This window comes from Cherax quadricarinatus, chromosome 72, assembly GCF_038502225.1.
Source record: "Cherax quadricarinatus isolate ZL_2023a chromosome 72, ASM3850222v1, whole genome shotgun sequence".
Classification (NCBI taxonomy): Eukaryota; Metazoa; Arthropoda; class Malacostraca; order Decapoda; family Parastacidae; genus Cherax; species Cherax quadricarinatus.
Window position 1 is genome coordinate 10264470 of NC_091363.1, and position 19272 is coordinate 10283741.

General features: G+C 39.3%; 1 protein-coding gene across 1 annotated transcript; it reads left to right on the forward strand.

Moving 5' to 3' along the window:
* The first annotated feature begins 1509 nt into the window (after positions 1–1509).
* LOC128701402 (lactosylceramide 4-alpha-galactosyltransferase-like) lies at positions 1510–18650 on the forward strand. Its single transcript, XM_070100225.1, has 4 exons — positions 1510–1791; positions 3776–3874; positions 8648–8759; positions 17865–18650. The coding sequence occupies exons 1-4, from the start codon at positions 1510–1512 to the stop codon at positions 18113–18115; spliced, it is 744 nt and encodes a 247-aa protein (XP_069956326.1). The 3' UTR covers positions 18116–18650.
* The last annotated feature ends 622 nt before the right edge of the window (positions 18651–19272 follow it).

Here is a 19272-nt window from a genome sequence, read left to right on the forward strand (position 1 = left end):
CGCTCCTGTCTGTCTCAACTATTGGATCACTACGACAAGGTCCTAAATGCACTAGAAGACAAAAAGAATGCAGATGTAATATATACAGACTTTGCAAAAGCTTTCGACAAGTGTGACCATGGCGTAATAGCGCACAAAATGTGTGCTAAAGGAATAACAGAAAAAGTCGGTCGATGGATCTATAATTTCCTCACTAACAGAACACAGAGAGTAGTCGTCAACAGAGTAAAGTCCGAGGCAGCTACGGTGAAAAGCTCTGTTCCACAAGGCACAGTACTCGCTCCCATCTTGTTCCTCATCCTCATATCCGACATAGACAAGGATGTCAGCCACAGCACCGTGTCTTCCTTTGCAGATGACACCCGAATCTGCATGACAGTGTCTTCCATTGCAGACACTGCAAGGCTCCAGGCGGACATCAACCGAATCTTTCAGTGGGCTGCAGAAAACAATATGAAGTTCAACGATGAGAAATTTCAATTACTCAGATATGGTAAACACGAGGAAATTAAATCTTCATCAGAGTACAAAACAAATTCTGGCCACAAAATAGAGCGAAACACCAACGTCAAAGACCTGGGAGTGATCATGTCGGAGGATCTCACCTTCAAGGACCATAACATTGTATCAATCGCATCTGCTAGAAAAATGACAGGATGGATAATGAGAACCTTCAAAACTAGGGATGCCAAGCCCATGATGACACTCTTCAGGTCACTTGTTCTATCTAGGCTGGAATATTGCTGCACACTAACAGCACCTTTCAAGGCAGGTGAAATTGCTGACCTAGAAAATGTACAGAGAACATTCACGGCGCGCATAACGGAGATAAAACACCTCAATTACTGGGAGCGCTTGAGGTTCCTAAAACTGTATTCCCTGGAACGCAGGCGGGAGAGATACATGATTATATACACCTGGAAAATCCTAGAGGGACTAGTACCGAACTTGCACACGAAAATCACTCACTATGAAAGCAAAAGATTTGGCAGACGATGCAACATCCCCCCAATGAAAAGCAGGGGTGTCACTAGCACGTTAAGAGACCATACAATAAGTGTCAGGGGCCCGAGACTGTTCAACTGCCTCCCAGCATACATAAGGGGGATTACCAACAGACCCCTGGCAGTCTTCAAGCTGGCACTGGACAAGCACCTAAAGTCGGTTCCTGACCAGCCGGGCTGTGGCTCGTACGTTGGTTTGCGTGCAGCCAGCAGCAACAGCCTGGTTGATCAGGCTCTGATCCACCAGGAGGCCTGGTCACAGACCGGGCCGCGGGGACGTTGACCCCCGGAACTCTCTCCAGGTAAACTCCAGGTAAACTCCAGTTTTGATAACTGCCTCTGAGGTAATCAATAACGTGAAGTAGGCTGCATAAGAAAGGTTGGAAAAAGGTTGAGAAATTGACAAATGTTTATACATTCAATAATTAATTTTGTATTTAAATTCTATTTTCAGTTTGTTTGAGCCTAAAAACGGAAAATAATTGACTCATATAACTTGGGAACGATGCACATGCGTAGACTACGGATTGCTATTACGAAAGTACTAGCAATTATATTCATGCTTCCCTTCATTTATATCAGTTTCCGGAAACATTTTTATATGAATCACGAGGATGAGGGTGTTGATGTAGATGTGAGAGAGAACAACAACACTTGGATAAATCATCTGTGTCCAAAGTATTCCATAATTAACACCGTCAACAAAACTCTCAACTGGCGGCCGCTCACCCCAAACACCATTTTCTTTACTGAAACTTCCTGTGCTCTCAAGTTCTCCCCCAAGAAGGTAAATATTGAACAAGCTTGTTTACAAGATATGTTTAATTTCTTGTAGAATAATGAGATATTGCTCAATTTTCTCCTTAAAATACAATTGTAAAAACAGTTTTGATTAAAATTGATAATTTCCTGTGTATCACCAAAATGAATTAATATACCAAGTGGGCTAATTATTATGGATGACAGATCAATTGATCTAACCGTAGGTCATGTAATTAGTGTTAGCTAATTACAATATATAATGAGAAAATTATTACACGTATATCTGATGAGTCAGTCTGCGTTTACTTGGTGGAATAATAAACATTCTGGTGAACTAGCTTGACTAATATACTAATTAATTGGTATACCCGGTGATTTTTATAATATACCTAATGGATTATTCCACTAAAGGAGATAACTGGTATACCCGGTGATTTTTATAATATACCTAATGGATTATTCCACTAAAGGAGATAACTGGTATACCCGGTGATTTTTATAATATACCTAATGGATTATTCCACTAAAGGAGATAACTGGTATACCCGGTGATTTTTATAATCAACCTGCTGAACTATTCCTGTATACCTGGAGTACACCTGGAGAGGGTTTTGGGGGACAACGCTCCCGAAACCTGCTGGATTAATAAATTATTGGAGATAATTGATATACCCGGTGGCTTTAATCCCTGGTGAATTATCGTAACAAATCATTTTAATATTTTGTGAGCATTTGATGAATCCAATGAATTTGGGCTGACTACCTCAGTCGTGTGAAAAAAACAGGAAAACAACCATACAAAATAAACAATATATTTTTATGGTTGGTTGGTTTATTTTTATTGGGAATAAAGTCTGTCGACTACACGTGTAGAGGATCACTAAGGCTGTATATAACCTTTACAGCACTAATCAAGTATAATCTCTAAATTTGGGATTAAAGTTAACTATCAGTGTATATACACTGAGATACACCCAGTTCGGTGTATGTAAACTGAGATACAAACAGTTGGGTGTAAGTGTATTTACACAAAGAGCTGTATGTCTAGATAACTACTGTGTTTCATCTGATAATCATGGTGGGGTTACAGTATATATCATGCTGTCAAATATGTTACTAATTAATAGCACAATGAATAATGTAAAATAATTATTTTTGTATGAATTAAAAATCTCTCTCAGACTTATTTGTTTACCAAAGACATCACATTTCATTTTAAGGATTATTTAATACAGTGTTCCTGAAAAATTCATAACCATTACTTCGTGAAGAAAAAATATACATTTTCAAATATTAAAAAATGCTTTACGGCCATTTTCCTACAGTCTGATGTTTTAAGAACACGAGTGCGAAACGTGCCATGATAATTATTACACAAATATTCTATATTTTTTCATATAAATATGAAATAAATATATAAATAATTATATTACAAAAAATAGAATTTGCCAATTAGGTGCAATTTATATTTATATTATTTTAATATTTAAATAATGATAACTCCACTCCGATAAGTTCGACTTAGAAATTAAACAACAGTTATCATTTCAATAGCTGGAGCTGTAACATTAACAACAACCTTTAACAACAATATTTTAATAGTTTATGCTAGGGTTCCTTCTAGTCGCTATTTAACTTTTTACATGATACATAATTACTGACATATAGATGAATTACTAGATATAGTGGGTTAACGAGTCTACCATAAGCTTATAACCTAACAAACCATAAGCTCATGCTAATAATGTGGAATTCCATATGGGAGCATCTTGGGTCCTCTAGGGATTCTTCTTTTGCTATGTAAATAACATTCTATTAGTTTAATTTAGTAGCTTTTCTTTGCAAGTATAGAGTGGGATGTGACGGTCGTGATGTTGCATTAATTAATCTGTAAGGAGTGGGCGCTTTACTGTTTAATGAAGAAATGATAAATAACATTTGATAACTGAATTATAACCAATGAAGGAGTTTCCAGTTTCTTCTTTCTTTACATCAGTTACCACCCACAGGCGTGTGCCGTGGAGAGCGCCGCCCATCACCATCCACACCGACCTGTCCTGCTGTTGGTGACCGCCCCTGCCATACTTCACCCACAACCACTACTTCAGGTAAGTGCTGTATCTGTTTCTTTCCTCATCCCCTTCCATTTTCTTGAACATATCAGCCGTTTCTCCACCGAACTTGAGACCAGCCTCCTGTATCTCAATACAAGAAAAAGGATAAATAATACGGATTGCAACGGTAAGTGGCCCGGTGGTAAAAGCTCTTGCTTCACACGGTGAGGTCCGGGTTCGATTCCCGGCGAAGGGGTGGAAACATCGGACGTGTTTCCTTACACCAGTTGTTCATATTCACTCATTAGAAAGATGGGTACCTGGGTGTCAGTCGACTGGTGTGGGTCGCATCCTGGAACAAAACTGACCTAATTTGCCCGAAATGCTCAGCATAACAATCGACTTTCTATATAGTAGTATGTCACTGATGTCAGCTATGGTCTGTATACCTTGTACAAGTACTTGTAGTAAATAAAGATATTATTATTATTATTATTATTATTATTATTATTATTATTATTATTATTATTATTATGTGTTAAAGATTTTAGTGAATCAGAAGAGGAATTTATACTGTAAGTTATCGCACAAAAACTAGTATCCCAGTTTTTTCAATTAAAACGTTTAATGCCGATTAGAAGATGCATTTTGCTTAATAAAATTGTAAAATTAGTCTAGACAACCCAGAATCAAGGTAAAACTTTCATTTAAGAGAACACACTATAGCTAAAACCTTGAAACCAACCAGATCTGTTTTCGCACAGAATCAAACAGTTTTATGTTAATTACCTAAACAAACAATCAAACAAATTTGATTTCTTTGCAAGAATACATTGATATTATGAAATTACAATAATGAGTTGCAGTGCCAAGAGCCACTATCATGCCTGGCATTATGGCCAGACTTAATTTAATGGCTTACATACTACTTAATACTAAAGAAATTTATAATAGTTTGTTTAAGTTGTACATCTTTTTTTGTTCATAGTAGACAGTAATTTTACTCTAAATACAATAGTTTCAATAATGAAAATTGAAATTATATTATGGGAATATAACATTATGAGTTGTTGAAAGTAGTCTACAGTATGAGAATGTTACAATTGTTTTAGGTAGGTATTTATACTACAATATAGTATTAATAATGTATGAGCTTTGGGCATCCAGATTTGAAGTTTTAAGACTTAGGTAATAGGGAGATTTTTGGTAAAGTTAAATATTGAGTATTGAGCATTTGGTTTAGGGTGAGTAGGTGGTTTTTGAGAAGAGCCTTAAATTGGTGTTCAGGCATGGTTACTTTGGTATTTACTGGTAATGAATTCCAAATTTTGGGGCCCTTTATGTTCAAAAAGTTTTTACGCAGTGAGATGTGGACACGGGGTACATCAAAAAGAGATCAGTGTCTTGTGTTGTGATCGTGTGTCCTGTTAAGGTTGGTGAAGAGAAGTTTGAGTGTAGGGTTTATGTTTGAGTGTAGTGTTCTATGTATGTAGTAGGCACATGAATAAGTATGGATGTTCTTAACGGTGAGCAGTTTTAGACTTTTGAATATTGGTGGAGTATGCTGTCGGGAGTGGGAATCTGTTATCATTCTGACTGCAGCCTTTTGCTGGGTTATTAGTGGCCTTAGGTGATTTAATGTTGTTGATCCCATGCACAAATTCCATATGTGAGATAAGGGTAGATGAGTGAATGATACAGTGCCAGGAGAGCTGATTGTGGAGCATAGTACCGTATCTTTGATAGTATGCCTACTGTCTTAGAGATTTTCTTAGAAATTAGTTGTATGTGTGTCTGGAATTTGAGGCTACTGTCTATGTGGATTCCTAGGACTTTTCCCTCTGTGAGTCTTGTGATGGGTGATCCGTTTAGCGTTATGTTAAGTGGAACATTTGCAGCTCTGGTTCCAAACTGAATGAAATAAGTTTTGTTAGTATTGAGGGTAAGCTTTTTTGGCATTAATAGTGTTAGCCAGTATGACTGGGTTTGGGTGAGAGAAGATGCATGTTGTGTCGTCTGCAAATAACATGGCTTTGAGTAGCTGTGATGCATTCGGTAGGTCACTGATAAATTAGACACATGTGCAACTCTTGGGTATCTTTATTCAGGAAACGTTTCGCCACACAGTGGCTTCATCAGTCCATACAAAGGAGATGGACTGACCACATCGACTCAAGGTTGAGGGACTGATTACCTCATTCTCCTCCTCTTCAAGTTTCTCCTTTGTATGGACTGATGAAGCCACTGTGTGGCGAAACGTTTCCTCAATAAAGATACCCAAGAGTTGCACATGTTTCTAATTTATCAACATGTCGGTTCTCTGAACCATTCATCAACAGGTCACTGATGTACAAGGACACTTCCTTGTGGGACACTGACTGTGATTGGCTGGGTGGAAGAGTTTGCTCCATTTGTGTACACATATTGGCTTTTGTTACTAAGGTATGACTTTAGATAGTTGAGGGAGTGCCCTCTTATACCATAGTGTGTTAATGTGCAGCAAATCATGGTCTACTGCATCAAAAGCTTTACGTAAATCAATGAAGATTCCCAGCGGGACTTCTTTCTTCTCGAGAGCAGTATAATAACATCATTTGTGCTTTTATTAGTCCTGAATCTAAACTGACAGGGGTTTAGTATGTTGTGTGAGACGAGGTAGGAATAGATCTGTCTATGAATTAATTTTTCGAAGATATTAGAAAGCAGAGGTAGGTTAGATATTGGTCTACAGTTATTCAAGTCGGTTTGATCACCTCCTTTGTGGATTGGGGTGACCCTCGCTATTTTGAGAATTGCTGGGAAGGCGGAGGATTCGATGGATTTGTTAAAGAGTGTTGCAATAATTGGTGACAATACTTGTGATACTTTTTTGTACATAAAAGGTGGTAAGTTATTTATGTCCCCTGCCTTGTTTTAATTAAAGAGTGCTGCTGATGAGCGAGACTTCTGTTGGGTTGGGTGGGGCTAAGAATAGCGTATTCGGGTAGGTGCCCGTGAGGTAAACTGATGAACGGGTGTTTGAGCTTGGGATTTTGCTCACCAGATTCTTTCCTATGGTGGAGAAGAAAACACTGAGTCTGTTTGGTGTTTCAGTTGGTGGGAGTAGGGGTTCGTCTGATTTTGTTAATTTGATTGTTTTGTTTTTGGATATCTTTTTAGTTCCTAGAATGTCGGATATGGTTTTCCAGGTCTTTTTCGTATCATCTTTTATGTTATGTACTCTGTTTTCATAAGACAATTTTTTTGACCTTATCAGGCTGGCAAAGATTGACGAGTAGCACTTAGAATGATCTCTAGTTATTTGACTCATTCTGTATTGCTTTTCATATAGGTGCTTTGTGGTAATGGATTTAAGGATGCTGGGTGTTAGCCAGGGACTGTTAAGTCTCTTAGATGTGATTTGTTTAGTTTCTTTAGAGCAATGCTTGTTATAGAGGTAGTGTTTTTTTTTAGAAAATTATTAATACATTAATTCATATCTGTATATGTTTCAATCTCATTATGCCAGTCGACGTTATTCATAGTTGTTATAAAGTTATTAACAGCTGTCTCGTTGTGTAGTCTGAAGGTAACTTTAGTAGTGTCTTGAGGCAATTTACCTAGGTTGGTTATGAGAAAGGTAGGGTAGTGGTCTGTGGTGTTGTCTGATAATGCCTGATTTTAAAGGGGATATGGTGTTAGTCCAAATGTGGACTAATGAGGAGATACTAGTCTCGGAGATTCTTGTAAGTTTTGTTGTTGTTGGTAGCAACAAGCAGTTACTCATAGTGTTTGTGAATTTGGTTACTTGTGGATCTTGGTCATGTAATAGATTTATGTTGAAATCTCCTGTGAGCAGCAGGTAGTCTTTGTTCAAATGTGCATCAGTTATCATGTTTCCTATCTTTTCACTAAAATGGTAAATATTTGACTGTGGTACTCGGTAGATGTTTATCACTGTGAGGGGTTTTTGCAGGTCTTTTGATTTAAATTTAGCTATAATTTATTCTCCATGTTCATCCCTTGTGCAAGAATTATTTGTACATTCAAGTTGATCTAAGTAATATATAGCTGTTCCACCCCCATTGCTATTCTGTCCTACAGTTGTGTATGGCTGTGTAACCAGGAATGGCATAGACATCTGTAGTACCAGGTTTTAGCCAGCTTTCTGTGAATGTGATGATTGACATACTGGTATGAAGGGAATTGAGTAATGCTGAACCTTCATAGCCGAAATATAAAAATTATCATTTATTTTGTCATAAAAAGAATCAGCCATTAGAAAGAGAAGCTGTGCATACTAAAGTTATTTCATAGAAAAATACCATATTTTAAAAATGTAATTAACAAACTGGCATCTATACACCCAATAACAATACAACTTCTAATTAGGACACACTAGTGTTGAAAGTTTGAAACCGATCAGAAGAGGCTTTCTGAAACCAATCAGAGGAGGCTATCTCAACTTTTCACATGGAAACCAAAATCGGAAATCATCTACATAAAACTGAATAGATTATACTTCCACATGGTAATAGTTCCATTAACATTTCACAAATTATAGTTCTGCAGTGCTGAGAGTTTGAAGCCAATCTTCTTTTCTTCCTCCATAGGAGGAAGAAAAGAATTGAACCCGTATGTTGAAAATGGTATAAAATACCGATAAGTTGATGAATAAGACACATGTGCAACAGCATCTGCTATAAAAATTCAAACTACGATTTTTTTTATGCTGGACAGCTTGGCAAAAACTCCTAAATGCAAAGTCCTGTAACGAAGAGACAAGAAATAAATCTTTTGTGTTTAACCATGTAAAATATTTTTTTTACAATCAACGTTGTTTTTCAGATTGTGGAAGACTTGGAGAATGTGGAGTTGGCTTACCTGGATCTGGACCAGGTTTTCAGTGAACCTCCACTCAAGTCATGGCATATCCAACGTCTCTGGCTCTATAATGAAGGTAATGCATATACATTGCATGCACACACATGACAGGAAAAAACAGGAAAAGCACTACAGTGAATTAAGAAATACCCGACTAGTATTTTCTTTTATTGGAGTTTCTATGACATGTAAGATTTCGTTCGGATTTTTTAACCCCGGAGGGTTAGCCACCCAGGATAACCCAAGAAAGTCAGTGCGTCATCGAGGACTGTCTAACTTATTTCCATTGGGGTCCTTAATCTTGTCCCCCAGGATGCGACCCACACCAGTCGACTAACACCCAGGTACCTATTTGCTGCTAGGTGAACAGGACAATAGGTGTAAGGAAACGTGTCGGAATTTCCACCCGCCGGGAATCGAACCCGGGCCCTCCGTGTGTGAAGCGGGAGTTTTAGCCACCAGAGTAACTACAAGTCAATCGTAGCGGATATATGAGCTTAAGTAGGTTTAAAAATGTAGTGTTAGAGTGTTCAGCAGAAGTTTGTGGTTACAGGAAAGTGGGTGCGGGAGGGAAGAGGAGCGATTGGTGGAATGATGATGTAAAGAGAGCAGTAAGGGAGAAAAAGTTAGCATATGAGAAGTTTTTACAAAGTAGAAGTGATGCAAGGAGGGAAGAGTATATGGAGAAAAAGAGAGAGGTTAAGAGAGTGGTGAAGCAATGTAAAAAGAGAGCAAATGAGAGAGTGGGTGAGATGTTATCAACAAATTTTGTTGAAAATAAGAAAAAGTTTTGGAGTGAGATTAACAAGTTAAGGAAGCCTAGAGAACAAATGGATTTGTCAGTTAAAAAAAGAAGAGAAGAGTTATTAAATGGAGAGTTAGAGGTATTGGGAAGATGGAGGGAATATTTTGAGGAAATGTTAAATGTTGATGAAGATAGGGAAGCTGTGATTTCGTGTATAGGGCAAGGAGGAATAACATCTTGTAGGAGTGAGGAAGAGCCAGTTGTGAGTGTGGGGGAAGTTCGTGAGGCAGTAGGTAAAATGAAAGGGGGTAAGGCAGCCGGGATTGATGGGATAAAGATAGAAATGTTAAAAGCAGGTGGGGATATAGTTTTGGATTGGTTGGTGCAATTATTTAATAAATGTATGGAAGAGGGTAAGGTACCTAGGGATTGGCAGAGAGCATGCATAGTTCCTTTGTATAAAGGCAAAGGAGACAAAAGAGAGTGCAAAAATTATAGGGGGATAAGTCTGTTGAGTATACCTGGTAAATTGTATGGTAGTTATTATTGAAAGAATTAAGAGTAAGACGGAGAATAGGATAGCAGATGAACAAGGAGGCTTTAGGAAAGGTAGGGGGTGTGTGGACCAGGTGTATACAGTGAAACATATAAGTGAACAGTATTTAGATAAGGCTAAAGAGGTCTTTGTGGCATTTATGGATTTGGAAAAGGCGTATGACAGGGTGGATAGGGGGGCAATGTGGCAGATGTTGCAGGTGTATGGTGCAGGAGGTAGGTTACTGAAAGCAGTGAAGAGTTTTTACGAGGATAGTGAGGCTCAAGTTAGAGTATGTAGGAAAGAGGGAAATTTTTTCCCAGTAAAAGTAGGCCTTAGACAAGGATGTGTGATGTCACCATGGTTGTTTAATATATTTATAGATGGGGTTGTAAGAGAAGTAAATGCGAGGGTCTTGGCAAAAGGCATGGAGTTAAAAGATAAAGAATCACACATAAAGTGGGAGTTGTCACAGTTGCTCTTTGCTGATGACACTGTGCTCTTGGGAGATTCTGAAGAGAAGTTGCAGAGATTGGTGGATGAATTTGGTAGGGTGTGCAAAAGAAGAAAATTAAAAGTGAATACAGGAAAGAGTAAGGTTATGAGGATAACAAAAAGATTAGGTGATGAAAGATTGGATATCAGGTTGGAGGGAGAGAGTATGGAGGAGGTGAATGTATTCAGATATTTGGGAGTGGACGTGTCAGCGGATGGGTCTATGAAAGATGAGGTGAATCATAGAATTGATGAGGGGAAAAGGGTGAGTGGTGCACTTAGGAGTCTGTGGAGACAAAGAACTTTGTCCTTGGAGGCAAAGAGGGGAATGTATGAGAGTATAGTTTTATCAACGCTCTTATATGGGTGTGAAGCATGGGTGATGAATGTTGCAGCGAGGAGAAGGCTGGAGGCAGTGGAGATGTCATGTCTGAGGGCAATGTGTGGTGTGAATATAATGCAGAGAATTCGTAGTTTGGAAGTTAGGAGGAGGTGCGGGATTACCAAAACTGTTGTCCAGAGGGCTGAGGAAGGGTTGTTGAGGTGGTTCGGACATGTAGAGAGAATGGAGCGAAACAGAGTGACTTCAAGAGTGTATCAGTCTGTAGTGGAAGGAAGGCGGGGTAGGGGTCGGCCTAGGAAAAGTTGGAGAGAGGGGGTAAAGGAGGTTTTGTGTGCGAGGGGCTTGGACTTCCAGCAGGCATGCGTGAGCGTGTTTGATAGGAGTGAATGGAGACAAATGGTTTTTAATACTTGACGTGCTGTTGGAGTGTGAGCAAAGTAACATTTATGAAGGGGTTCAGGGAAACCGGCAGGCCGGACTTGAGTCCTGGAGATGGGAAGTACAGTGCCTGCACTCTGAAGGAGGGGTGTTAATGTTGCAGTTTAAAAACTGTAGTGTAAAGCACCCTTCTGGCAAGACAGTGATGGAGTGAATGATGGTGAAAGTTTTTCTTTTTCGGGCCACCCTGCCTTGGTGGGAATCGGCCAGTGTGATAATAAAAATAATAAGTATTTACAATATAAAACTCCCAGAAGATGGCGGTGGTCTTACGATGGCGCCAGAAGAATGACATACTCGTCTACTGTTGTAATCAAAATGAAAGTACATTCAGCTTATGTGAGTTATATATTGCCGTAAACTACCATGTTAGGGACGCTTTTGGTCTGAGCCGTCGCTTTCATCCTTAAAATACTTTCCTTGACATCTGGCACTTGAGGTTGCGGCCTGGCTGGGGCTTCCCAGTCTTTCCTGGGTGGATTGTGTCCCTTGACACACATGATTGGGCTCTTCTGCACTACATTTTTCTCATTGATTTGCTCTTGAAAAAGTAGTGCAGTTGCAACGTGAAAGTTCTGAGCAACATCATTCTCCCCCTTGTGGTTGATAATATACATATATATATATATATATATATATATATATATATATATATATATATATGGTGGAGGATGTGGCCTCAACAATGCTTTGGAGTGTGTCAGGGAAGGATGGAGCCCGCCTCCTGGCAGTGAGAGCACCTCATGCAGGGGATTTTCTGTTGGCTGTTCCCAGCTCCAGTTTTGGCACACGCCTCGACCCACAGACCGTCCGCATCGGTGTTGCCCTTCGACTTGCCGCCCCTATTCTCGCCGAACACAGGAGTGTTTGTGGCAGTGAAGCAGCAGACCGATTCGGGTACCATGGTCTTGTGTGCTGTAAATCCGAGGGAAAGATTGCAAGACATGAGGTTAATAACATTATCAAGAGGAGCCTCACAACAGCCGGATGCCCAGCAGTAAGGGAGACACCTCAGCTATGCAGATCTGATGGCAGCCAGAAGCGTCCAGATGGTATCACCCTTCAAGCCTGGACAGATGGGAAGCAGGTGGTGTGGGACTATACAAGTGCATCTACCTTGGCTGATACCTATCTCCAATATACCAGGGAGGAAGGAGGGGCAGCTGCCAGCTTCAGGGAGTCCCAAAAGTCTAGAAAATATGGAGAACTTGCCCATCATTATATGTTTGTTCCCATAGGCTAAGAGACCCTTGGCTCATGGGGAAAGAATGCATCTAAATTCCTTAAGGAGCTGGGAAAAAGACTCAGCAGGGTAACTAGGGATCCCAGGGCAGCTAGTTTTCTGTTCCAGCGGCTCAGTGCGGCTGTTCAAAGGGGTAATGCCTGCTGTATTTCGGGCACACGCACCAGCTCTGAGGAGCTGGATGAGATTTTCGACTATAAACGGTGATACACACGTAACAACATGTACCGTATATGCCACCTTTATATCAACAATGTATCTCTTAAATCTTTTGTACCATATTATGTAATAAAATATTCCTACTGGTAAAAAAAAAATATGAAAAGATGGGGTGGTAGGGAAAGTGGAATATTCAAACGGCTTCAGGAAGAAATCCAAATATTCATCCTTGAAGCCTTTTTATCCACTTTTCCGAGGCTATGGGTCCCACAATTTACACCAGAGGTGGACCCCATACTACATCTATACATATATATATATATATACATAATATATATATATATATATGTATAATTATATATAATTATATATATATATATATGTCGTGCCGAATATGTAAAACTGGTCAATTAGCAAGAACTCATTTAAAATTAAGTTCTTTCTGAAATTTTCTCGTATACGTTTAAAGATATATTTTTTTCATTAATGTTAATGTAAAAATTTTTAATTTTGCACCAAAAGAATCTTAGAAAACTTACCTAACCTTATTATAACAAGAGCAATTTATTTTAGCCTAACCCAACTAAATATATTTTAGATTTGTTTACAGTAATTTAATACTAAACAAACACAGTGAAATATATTTTTTTCGTTACGTTCTTAGTCAGTGGTGACGTGTACTTAGCTCTGTGAAGACCTGTTTGTGTGCTCTCTGTGAATCTGAACCAGGATGCCCTCTCTTGAGCAACTTTACCAGCAGCTGAGAGAAGAGCTCAGAGTTGCTAAGATGGAGATACGGCGATTAACGGAGGAGAACAAGAGGATTCGTAGTAATCCTCCTGTTGTGAGTCCCCAGGTTAAGAGGGGAGCTTGGTCAGTGGCCGGGCAACATGGAACCAAGCTGAAGATCAAGAAAACGGTTGGAGAGGCAGAAACAATGAGAAACCAGAAGACTACCGTGGAAACTTCAAACCCATTCTCGGTGCTACCTGACGAATGTGAGTGTTCTACTGGGAATGCCACAACGAGCACCAAAGAAGCATTGGCAGACGTGAGTGAGACATCCCTAGAAACCCCAACGAAGACCATCGAGAACGTCTTGACGAATTCTACAAGTGGTGTAATGCTACCTGGCGAATGTGAGTCGACTACTCGGAGCATCACGACAGACGACGCCAAGGAAGGTAAAAACATTGTTGTTGGGGATAGCCAGATTAGGTACATGGATAGGGCATTCTGCTTGAAGGACAGGAGTAGGAGGCAGAGAGTGTGTTTTCCTGGGGCTGGGATGAAGGATATTGTTAGCCGTCTGGATGACATCATGAGAGGTAATGGGAGCAATCCTATTATCTGTCTCAGTGCTGGAGGCAACGATGTTGGCAGACGTAGGAGTGAGGACCTGATTAGCAGGTATAGGTCAGCAATAGACATAATTAGGAGGAAGGGTGGGAAACCTGTCATATGTGGCATTTTGCCAAGGAGAGGAGTTGGAAATGAATGGTTGTCCAGAGCAATTGGTGTCAATTGCTGGCTGGACAAATACTGTAAGGAAAATGCGGTAACATTCATTGACAACTGGGACCTCTTCTATGGCAGAAATGACATGTATGCCAGGGATGGGGTTCACTTATCTAGGTGTGGGGTGGGAGCACTGGCCAACGCAGTGGAGGGAGCTGTTAGGTCTTTAAACTAGGAATAGTTAGTGGTATGGGTTTTTGCGGGAAAACTGTGAAGTCGCAGGGTAGTAATATGAGTACTAGGAGAACTAGTAATAGGCAAAATAAGGTGGATATTGGAAAGCCAGTGGCACTAATTGACAAGGACAGTAATAGGTTTAGTGGAATAACAGAAAGGAGCAGGAAGGGTAAAGAGAGAGGAGGGTCTTTAAGTATTTATTACACAAACAGTCGCAGTGCTAGGAATAAGATGGACGAGTTGAGACTAGTTGCTAGTGCAGGTAACAGATGTATTTGCCATTACTGAGACGTGGTTTAATTAAAAAAGTCGGGACATGCCTGCAGAATGTCACATTCAGGGTTTTAAATTGTTCCAAGTAGATAGAAGTATCGGGAAGGGGGGTGGGGTGGCACTGTAAGTCCGAGATCGCTTGAACTGTTGCATAAAAACGGGTATTAAGTCTGAAGTAACACATACAGAGTCTGTTTGGATAGAATTTTCAGAGGGGCATGAAAAGTTAATTTTAGGTGTGATATACCGTCCCCCAAATTTAGATAGGGACCAGGGGAGACTACTATGGGAGGAAATTGCTAGGGCCACAAGGCACGATAATGTAGTAATTCTAGGAGACTAACTTTAGTCATATTGATTAGAATTTCTTGACTTGGAATTTAGAATCATACGACTTCTTAGAAGTAGTTCAGGATTGTTTTTTGAAGCAGTTTGTGACAGAACCTACAAGGGGTAATAACCTGCTTGACTTAGTTCTGGCAAACAATGAATCCCTTGTTAATAATTTAGAAGTTTCAGAGGAACTGGGTGCTAGCGACCACAAATCAATTACATTTAGAATTGAATGGAAGTATGACAGTAGGGATAACTCAGTAACAGTCCCAGATTTTCGCTTAGCAGATTACGATGGGCTTAGAGAACACTTATCTGTTGACTGGGGTAACGAAGAGAGCTATCAGTATGACAGTTTTCTGAACACAATACATGCTGCTCAAAGAACGTTTATCCCTTATAAAGAAATTAGATCAAATAGAAATGAACCAAAATGGATGAATAATAGGCTGAAATATCTACTAGGGCATAAGAAAGGAATTTATAGGCGTATCAAAAGAGGCGAGGGTCATCTTATGAATCAGTATATTGACATTAAGAGGGACATTAAAAAGGGGATAAGAAAAGCTAAAAGGGACTATGAAATTAAAGTTGCTAGGGATTCTAAAACTAACCCAAAAAGTTTTTTCCAGGTCTATAGAACAAAAGTCAGAGATAAGATAGGTCCCCTTAAAAATAACTATGGGCATCTTACTGACAAAGAGAATGAAATGTGCTCGATTTTAAATAATTATTTTCTCTCGGTTTTTACACAGGAAGACTAATAATATTCCGGTAATTAATTTTTATAGTGGGCCAGAAGATAAATTATGTAACATCACAGTCACTAGTGAAATGGTTGTGAAGCAGATAGACCGACTGAAGCAAAATAAGTCACCGGGTCCTGATGAGGTTTTTTCAAGGGTTCTAAAGGAATGCAAAATGGAAGTCTGTGAACCATTAACTAATATTTTTAATTTATCTCTTCAAACAGGTGTAGTGTCTGATATGTGGAAGATGGCTAATGTAATTCCTATTTTTAAAACAGGGGACAAGTCGTTACCGTCAAATTACCGCCCAATAAGCCTGACCTCAATTGCAGGCAAATTACTAGAGTCAATTATAGCTGAGATTATGAGAAGCCATCTCGATAAGCATAGCTTGATTAATGATACTCAGCATGGATTCACAAGAGGCCGGTCTTGTCTAACTAATTTATTAACTTTCTTCAGTAAAGCTTTTGAGGCTGTTGACCACGATAAAGAATTTGATATTGTTTACTTAGATTTTAGTAAGGCATTTGATAGAGTTCCGCACCAAAGACTGTTGAAGAAAGTATCAGCTCATGGCATTGGGGGAAGGGTGCTCTCGTGGATCGAATCATGGCTCACAGACAGGAAGCAGAGAGTGTCCATAAATGGGGTTAAATCCGAGTGGGGATCAGTAACAAGTGGCGTTCCACAGGGATCAGTCTTGGGCCCGTTGTTGTTTATAATATATATCAATGATCTTGATGAAGGAATTACTAGTGATATGAGCAAATTCGCCGATGACACGAAGATAGGTAGGATAATTGATTCAAACGTAGATGTTAGGGAACTTCAGGAGGATTTAGACAAACTCTACTCTTGGTCAGAAAAGTGGCAGATGCAGTTCAATGTAGATAAATGCAAGGTTCTGAAGCTCGGGAGTGTCCATAACCCTAGCACTTATAAGTTAAATAATGTAGAACTTAGCCATACAGATTGCGAAAAGGACTTGGGGGTTATGGTAAGCAGCAACCTTAAACCAAGACAGCAATGCCTAAGCGTACGTAATAAGGCAAATAGATTACTGGGATTTATATCAAGAAGTGTAAGCAACAGAAGTCCAGAGGTCATACTGCAGCTTTATACATCATTAGTAAGGCCTCATCTAGATTATGCAGCTCAATTCTGGTCTCCATATTACAAAATGGACATAAATTCGTTAGAAAACATTCAGCGTAGGATGACTAAATTAATACATAGCATTAGAAATCTTCCTTATGAAGAAAGATTGAAGACTCTTAAGTTACATTCACTTGTTAGACGAAGAATGAGGGGAGACATTTGAGAGGGACTTGCACATCGGAGCTTGTTTCTTGGGTGGCATTGAAAATTGGGTTGGTCAAATGTTTATTAGTGGGATGAATTGTAAAGGACCTGCCTAGTATGGGCCAACAGGCCTGCTGCAGTGTTCCTCCTTTCTTATGTTCTTATGTTCTTAAGAAATCATAAGATGTTAAATGTTGTAACTCAATCCCATCATCTCCTTTTCCCTCTCCACCCACTATCGTACATTGAACTTGAAAAGTCTATCAGCGTACTATCTCGCAGACTGCCTTGTAATAGCCACAGAAGGAAAAGTGTCAACACCCTTAATATCTGCCTGACCTCTAGCCGTAATTATACAGCCAACTGATTTAATTGGACCACCTGCAAAGAAGCGCCTGGGAAACAGTCACAAGGATAGACTGAACAAGTTGGCGAAGAAAAAGGGTTAGTATGTGGCTTTCCTGCCCTGATGGTACGTAAAACCATAGCCCGAGTGGCTCACTCTATCATCACAGCTTTAAATATTCCCACCACATAAAAGGACTACCTACAAGAAGAAATTTCTTATGGTGTTTAATTATAGCCAGAGTATTTATAAAATTTGTAAGGGTGAATTTGATATATCTTAACCTTTACTGTTGCCTCATGCCTAAATTTATTCTCAAAATACTATATCAATCTCTAAATTATTTTCTGTCTTTTATTTTATCTTTCGTGAGAAGGTCTGTGATTTCATGATATCGTGGTCTTACTTTTTTTTTTACCACATAATATTTGTAAAAACCAAAACGAACTTCGTTTTGAATATTCTTATATAGTACAGTTTTATCATACACACTTTTCGCTCACTTATTATTTACTCTTCCAGAGTTTACATCCGTCTTTATTAGCGACGCAGCCCGTGCGGAACTCTTGCGACGCTTCGGAGGAACCTACCTTGACCTCGATGTGTTGACGCTGCGACCTCTTCCTGATCTTCAACCTTACCTAGGTCGTTATAATACTGACATGGTCAACAATCACGTCTTGAGCTTTCCCCCACGACATCCATTCATCCAGGTGGGAATCATGACGAAACCAGAGGTTCATGTTGATCTTCAGTTATATGTATTTCAATAATATTATGAAGACACCTGAGCAAACACAAGGGACCTTGATCACTTTAACAAAGGTTAAAAAGGCAGTATATATAGGCGGAGAGTAGGGTGAGAGTGACATATGGTGACCTGGATGGACAGGTAGACAATGTGATCATGTGACTCCTGTCACATGATCATATATTTTTTAAACTGTGTAGCTTCCAACATTATGTTATAAGGTGTCGGTGACGGCGTCCTCACAGAACAAGATCTTAAACGCCGACGATGTCTGGCAGCCTCGCTAATCGCCGTCACCGACACTATAGAACAATGCTGGAACTACAAAATTTTAAAAACATTAGCATACATAATACTCATTCAGGCAAAGTACCACCTACCTAACACCACAGTAGTTATATGATTACATTGTTTACCTGTTCTCATCTCAGTATGTCATTCTTCATGTCACCACACCTCCCTCACACCTCACTCTTCGCCTATATATAATGTCTTTTAACCTCTGTATGTTAGAAGTGATCAAGGTCCCAGAACCAAAACGTTTTCTAATAAATATGTCCTAGTGTTTGCTTGTGTCTTTCTAAACCAATTTGGTTGTATCACCAAGGTTTATATGGTATAAACCGTACTAGTAACAAAGCTGTACCAGCATCTTCGCCTTCCTAACGTATATTTTTTTTACTAATTCAACTTTTTCAGGTAAAATTAGGGACGGTATCGAAATTTTTTAATTTTCTTAAATTCACAAATTCTTTTCAAAAATACTGAAATTAAGGCTTTGGTATATTAGAAGATATTAGAAATTTTAGAAGTGAGAAACAATTAAGAGATAAAAAAAATTGTTTTAAACACACAGCCTATCTCAGTGAGTTAAATTCAGCTAGAAATTAATAGTCTGAGAATACCATTTCCCATAACTACAACAATGACGAGAAGATGGCCAAGAACGTATTTGTGGTTTCCTTGAGAACGGTACAATTTGGTAATTTCCTACTGGGACCCATGTCTGTATCATCCACACTAAGAGCTTAATGGAGAACTAGTGTCACAAAGGGACTTCTATGCAGAGGTAAGTTTATTTACGTACAGGTACAAAAATATGTTAAGTAAAAAGACACAAGTGCAACTAATGTGACATTTTATTGTGGCAACGTTTCGCTCTCCAGGAGCTTTGTCACG

Bases quoted from the DNA above. Each gene is read 5' to 3' on its own strand.
- LOC128701402 (XM_070100225.1), top strand. From the start codon at position 1,510: ATGCACATGCGTAGACTACGGATTGCTATTACGAAAGTACTAGCAATT. The intron at 3,875-8,647 runs GTAAGTGCTGTA...GTTGTTTTTCAG, and splicing joins ACCCACAACCACTACTTCAG to ATTGTGGAAGACTTGGAGAA. The intron at 8,760-17,864 runs GTAATGCATATA...TTACTCTTCCAG, and splicing joins TCTCTGGCTCTATAATGAAG to AGTTTACATCCGTCTTTATT.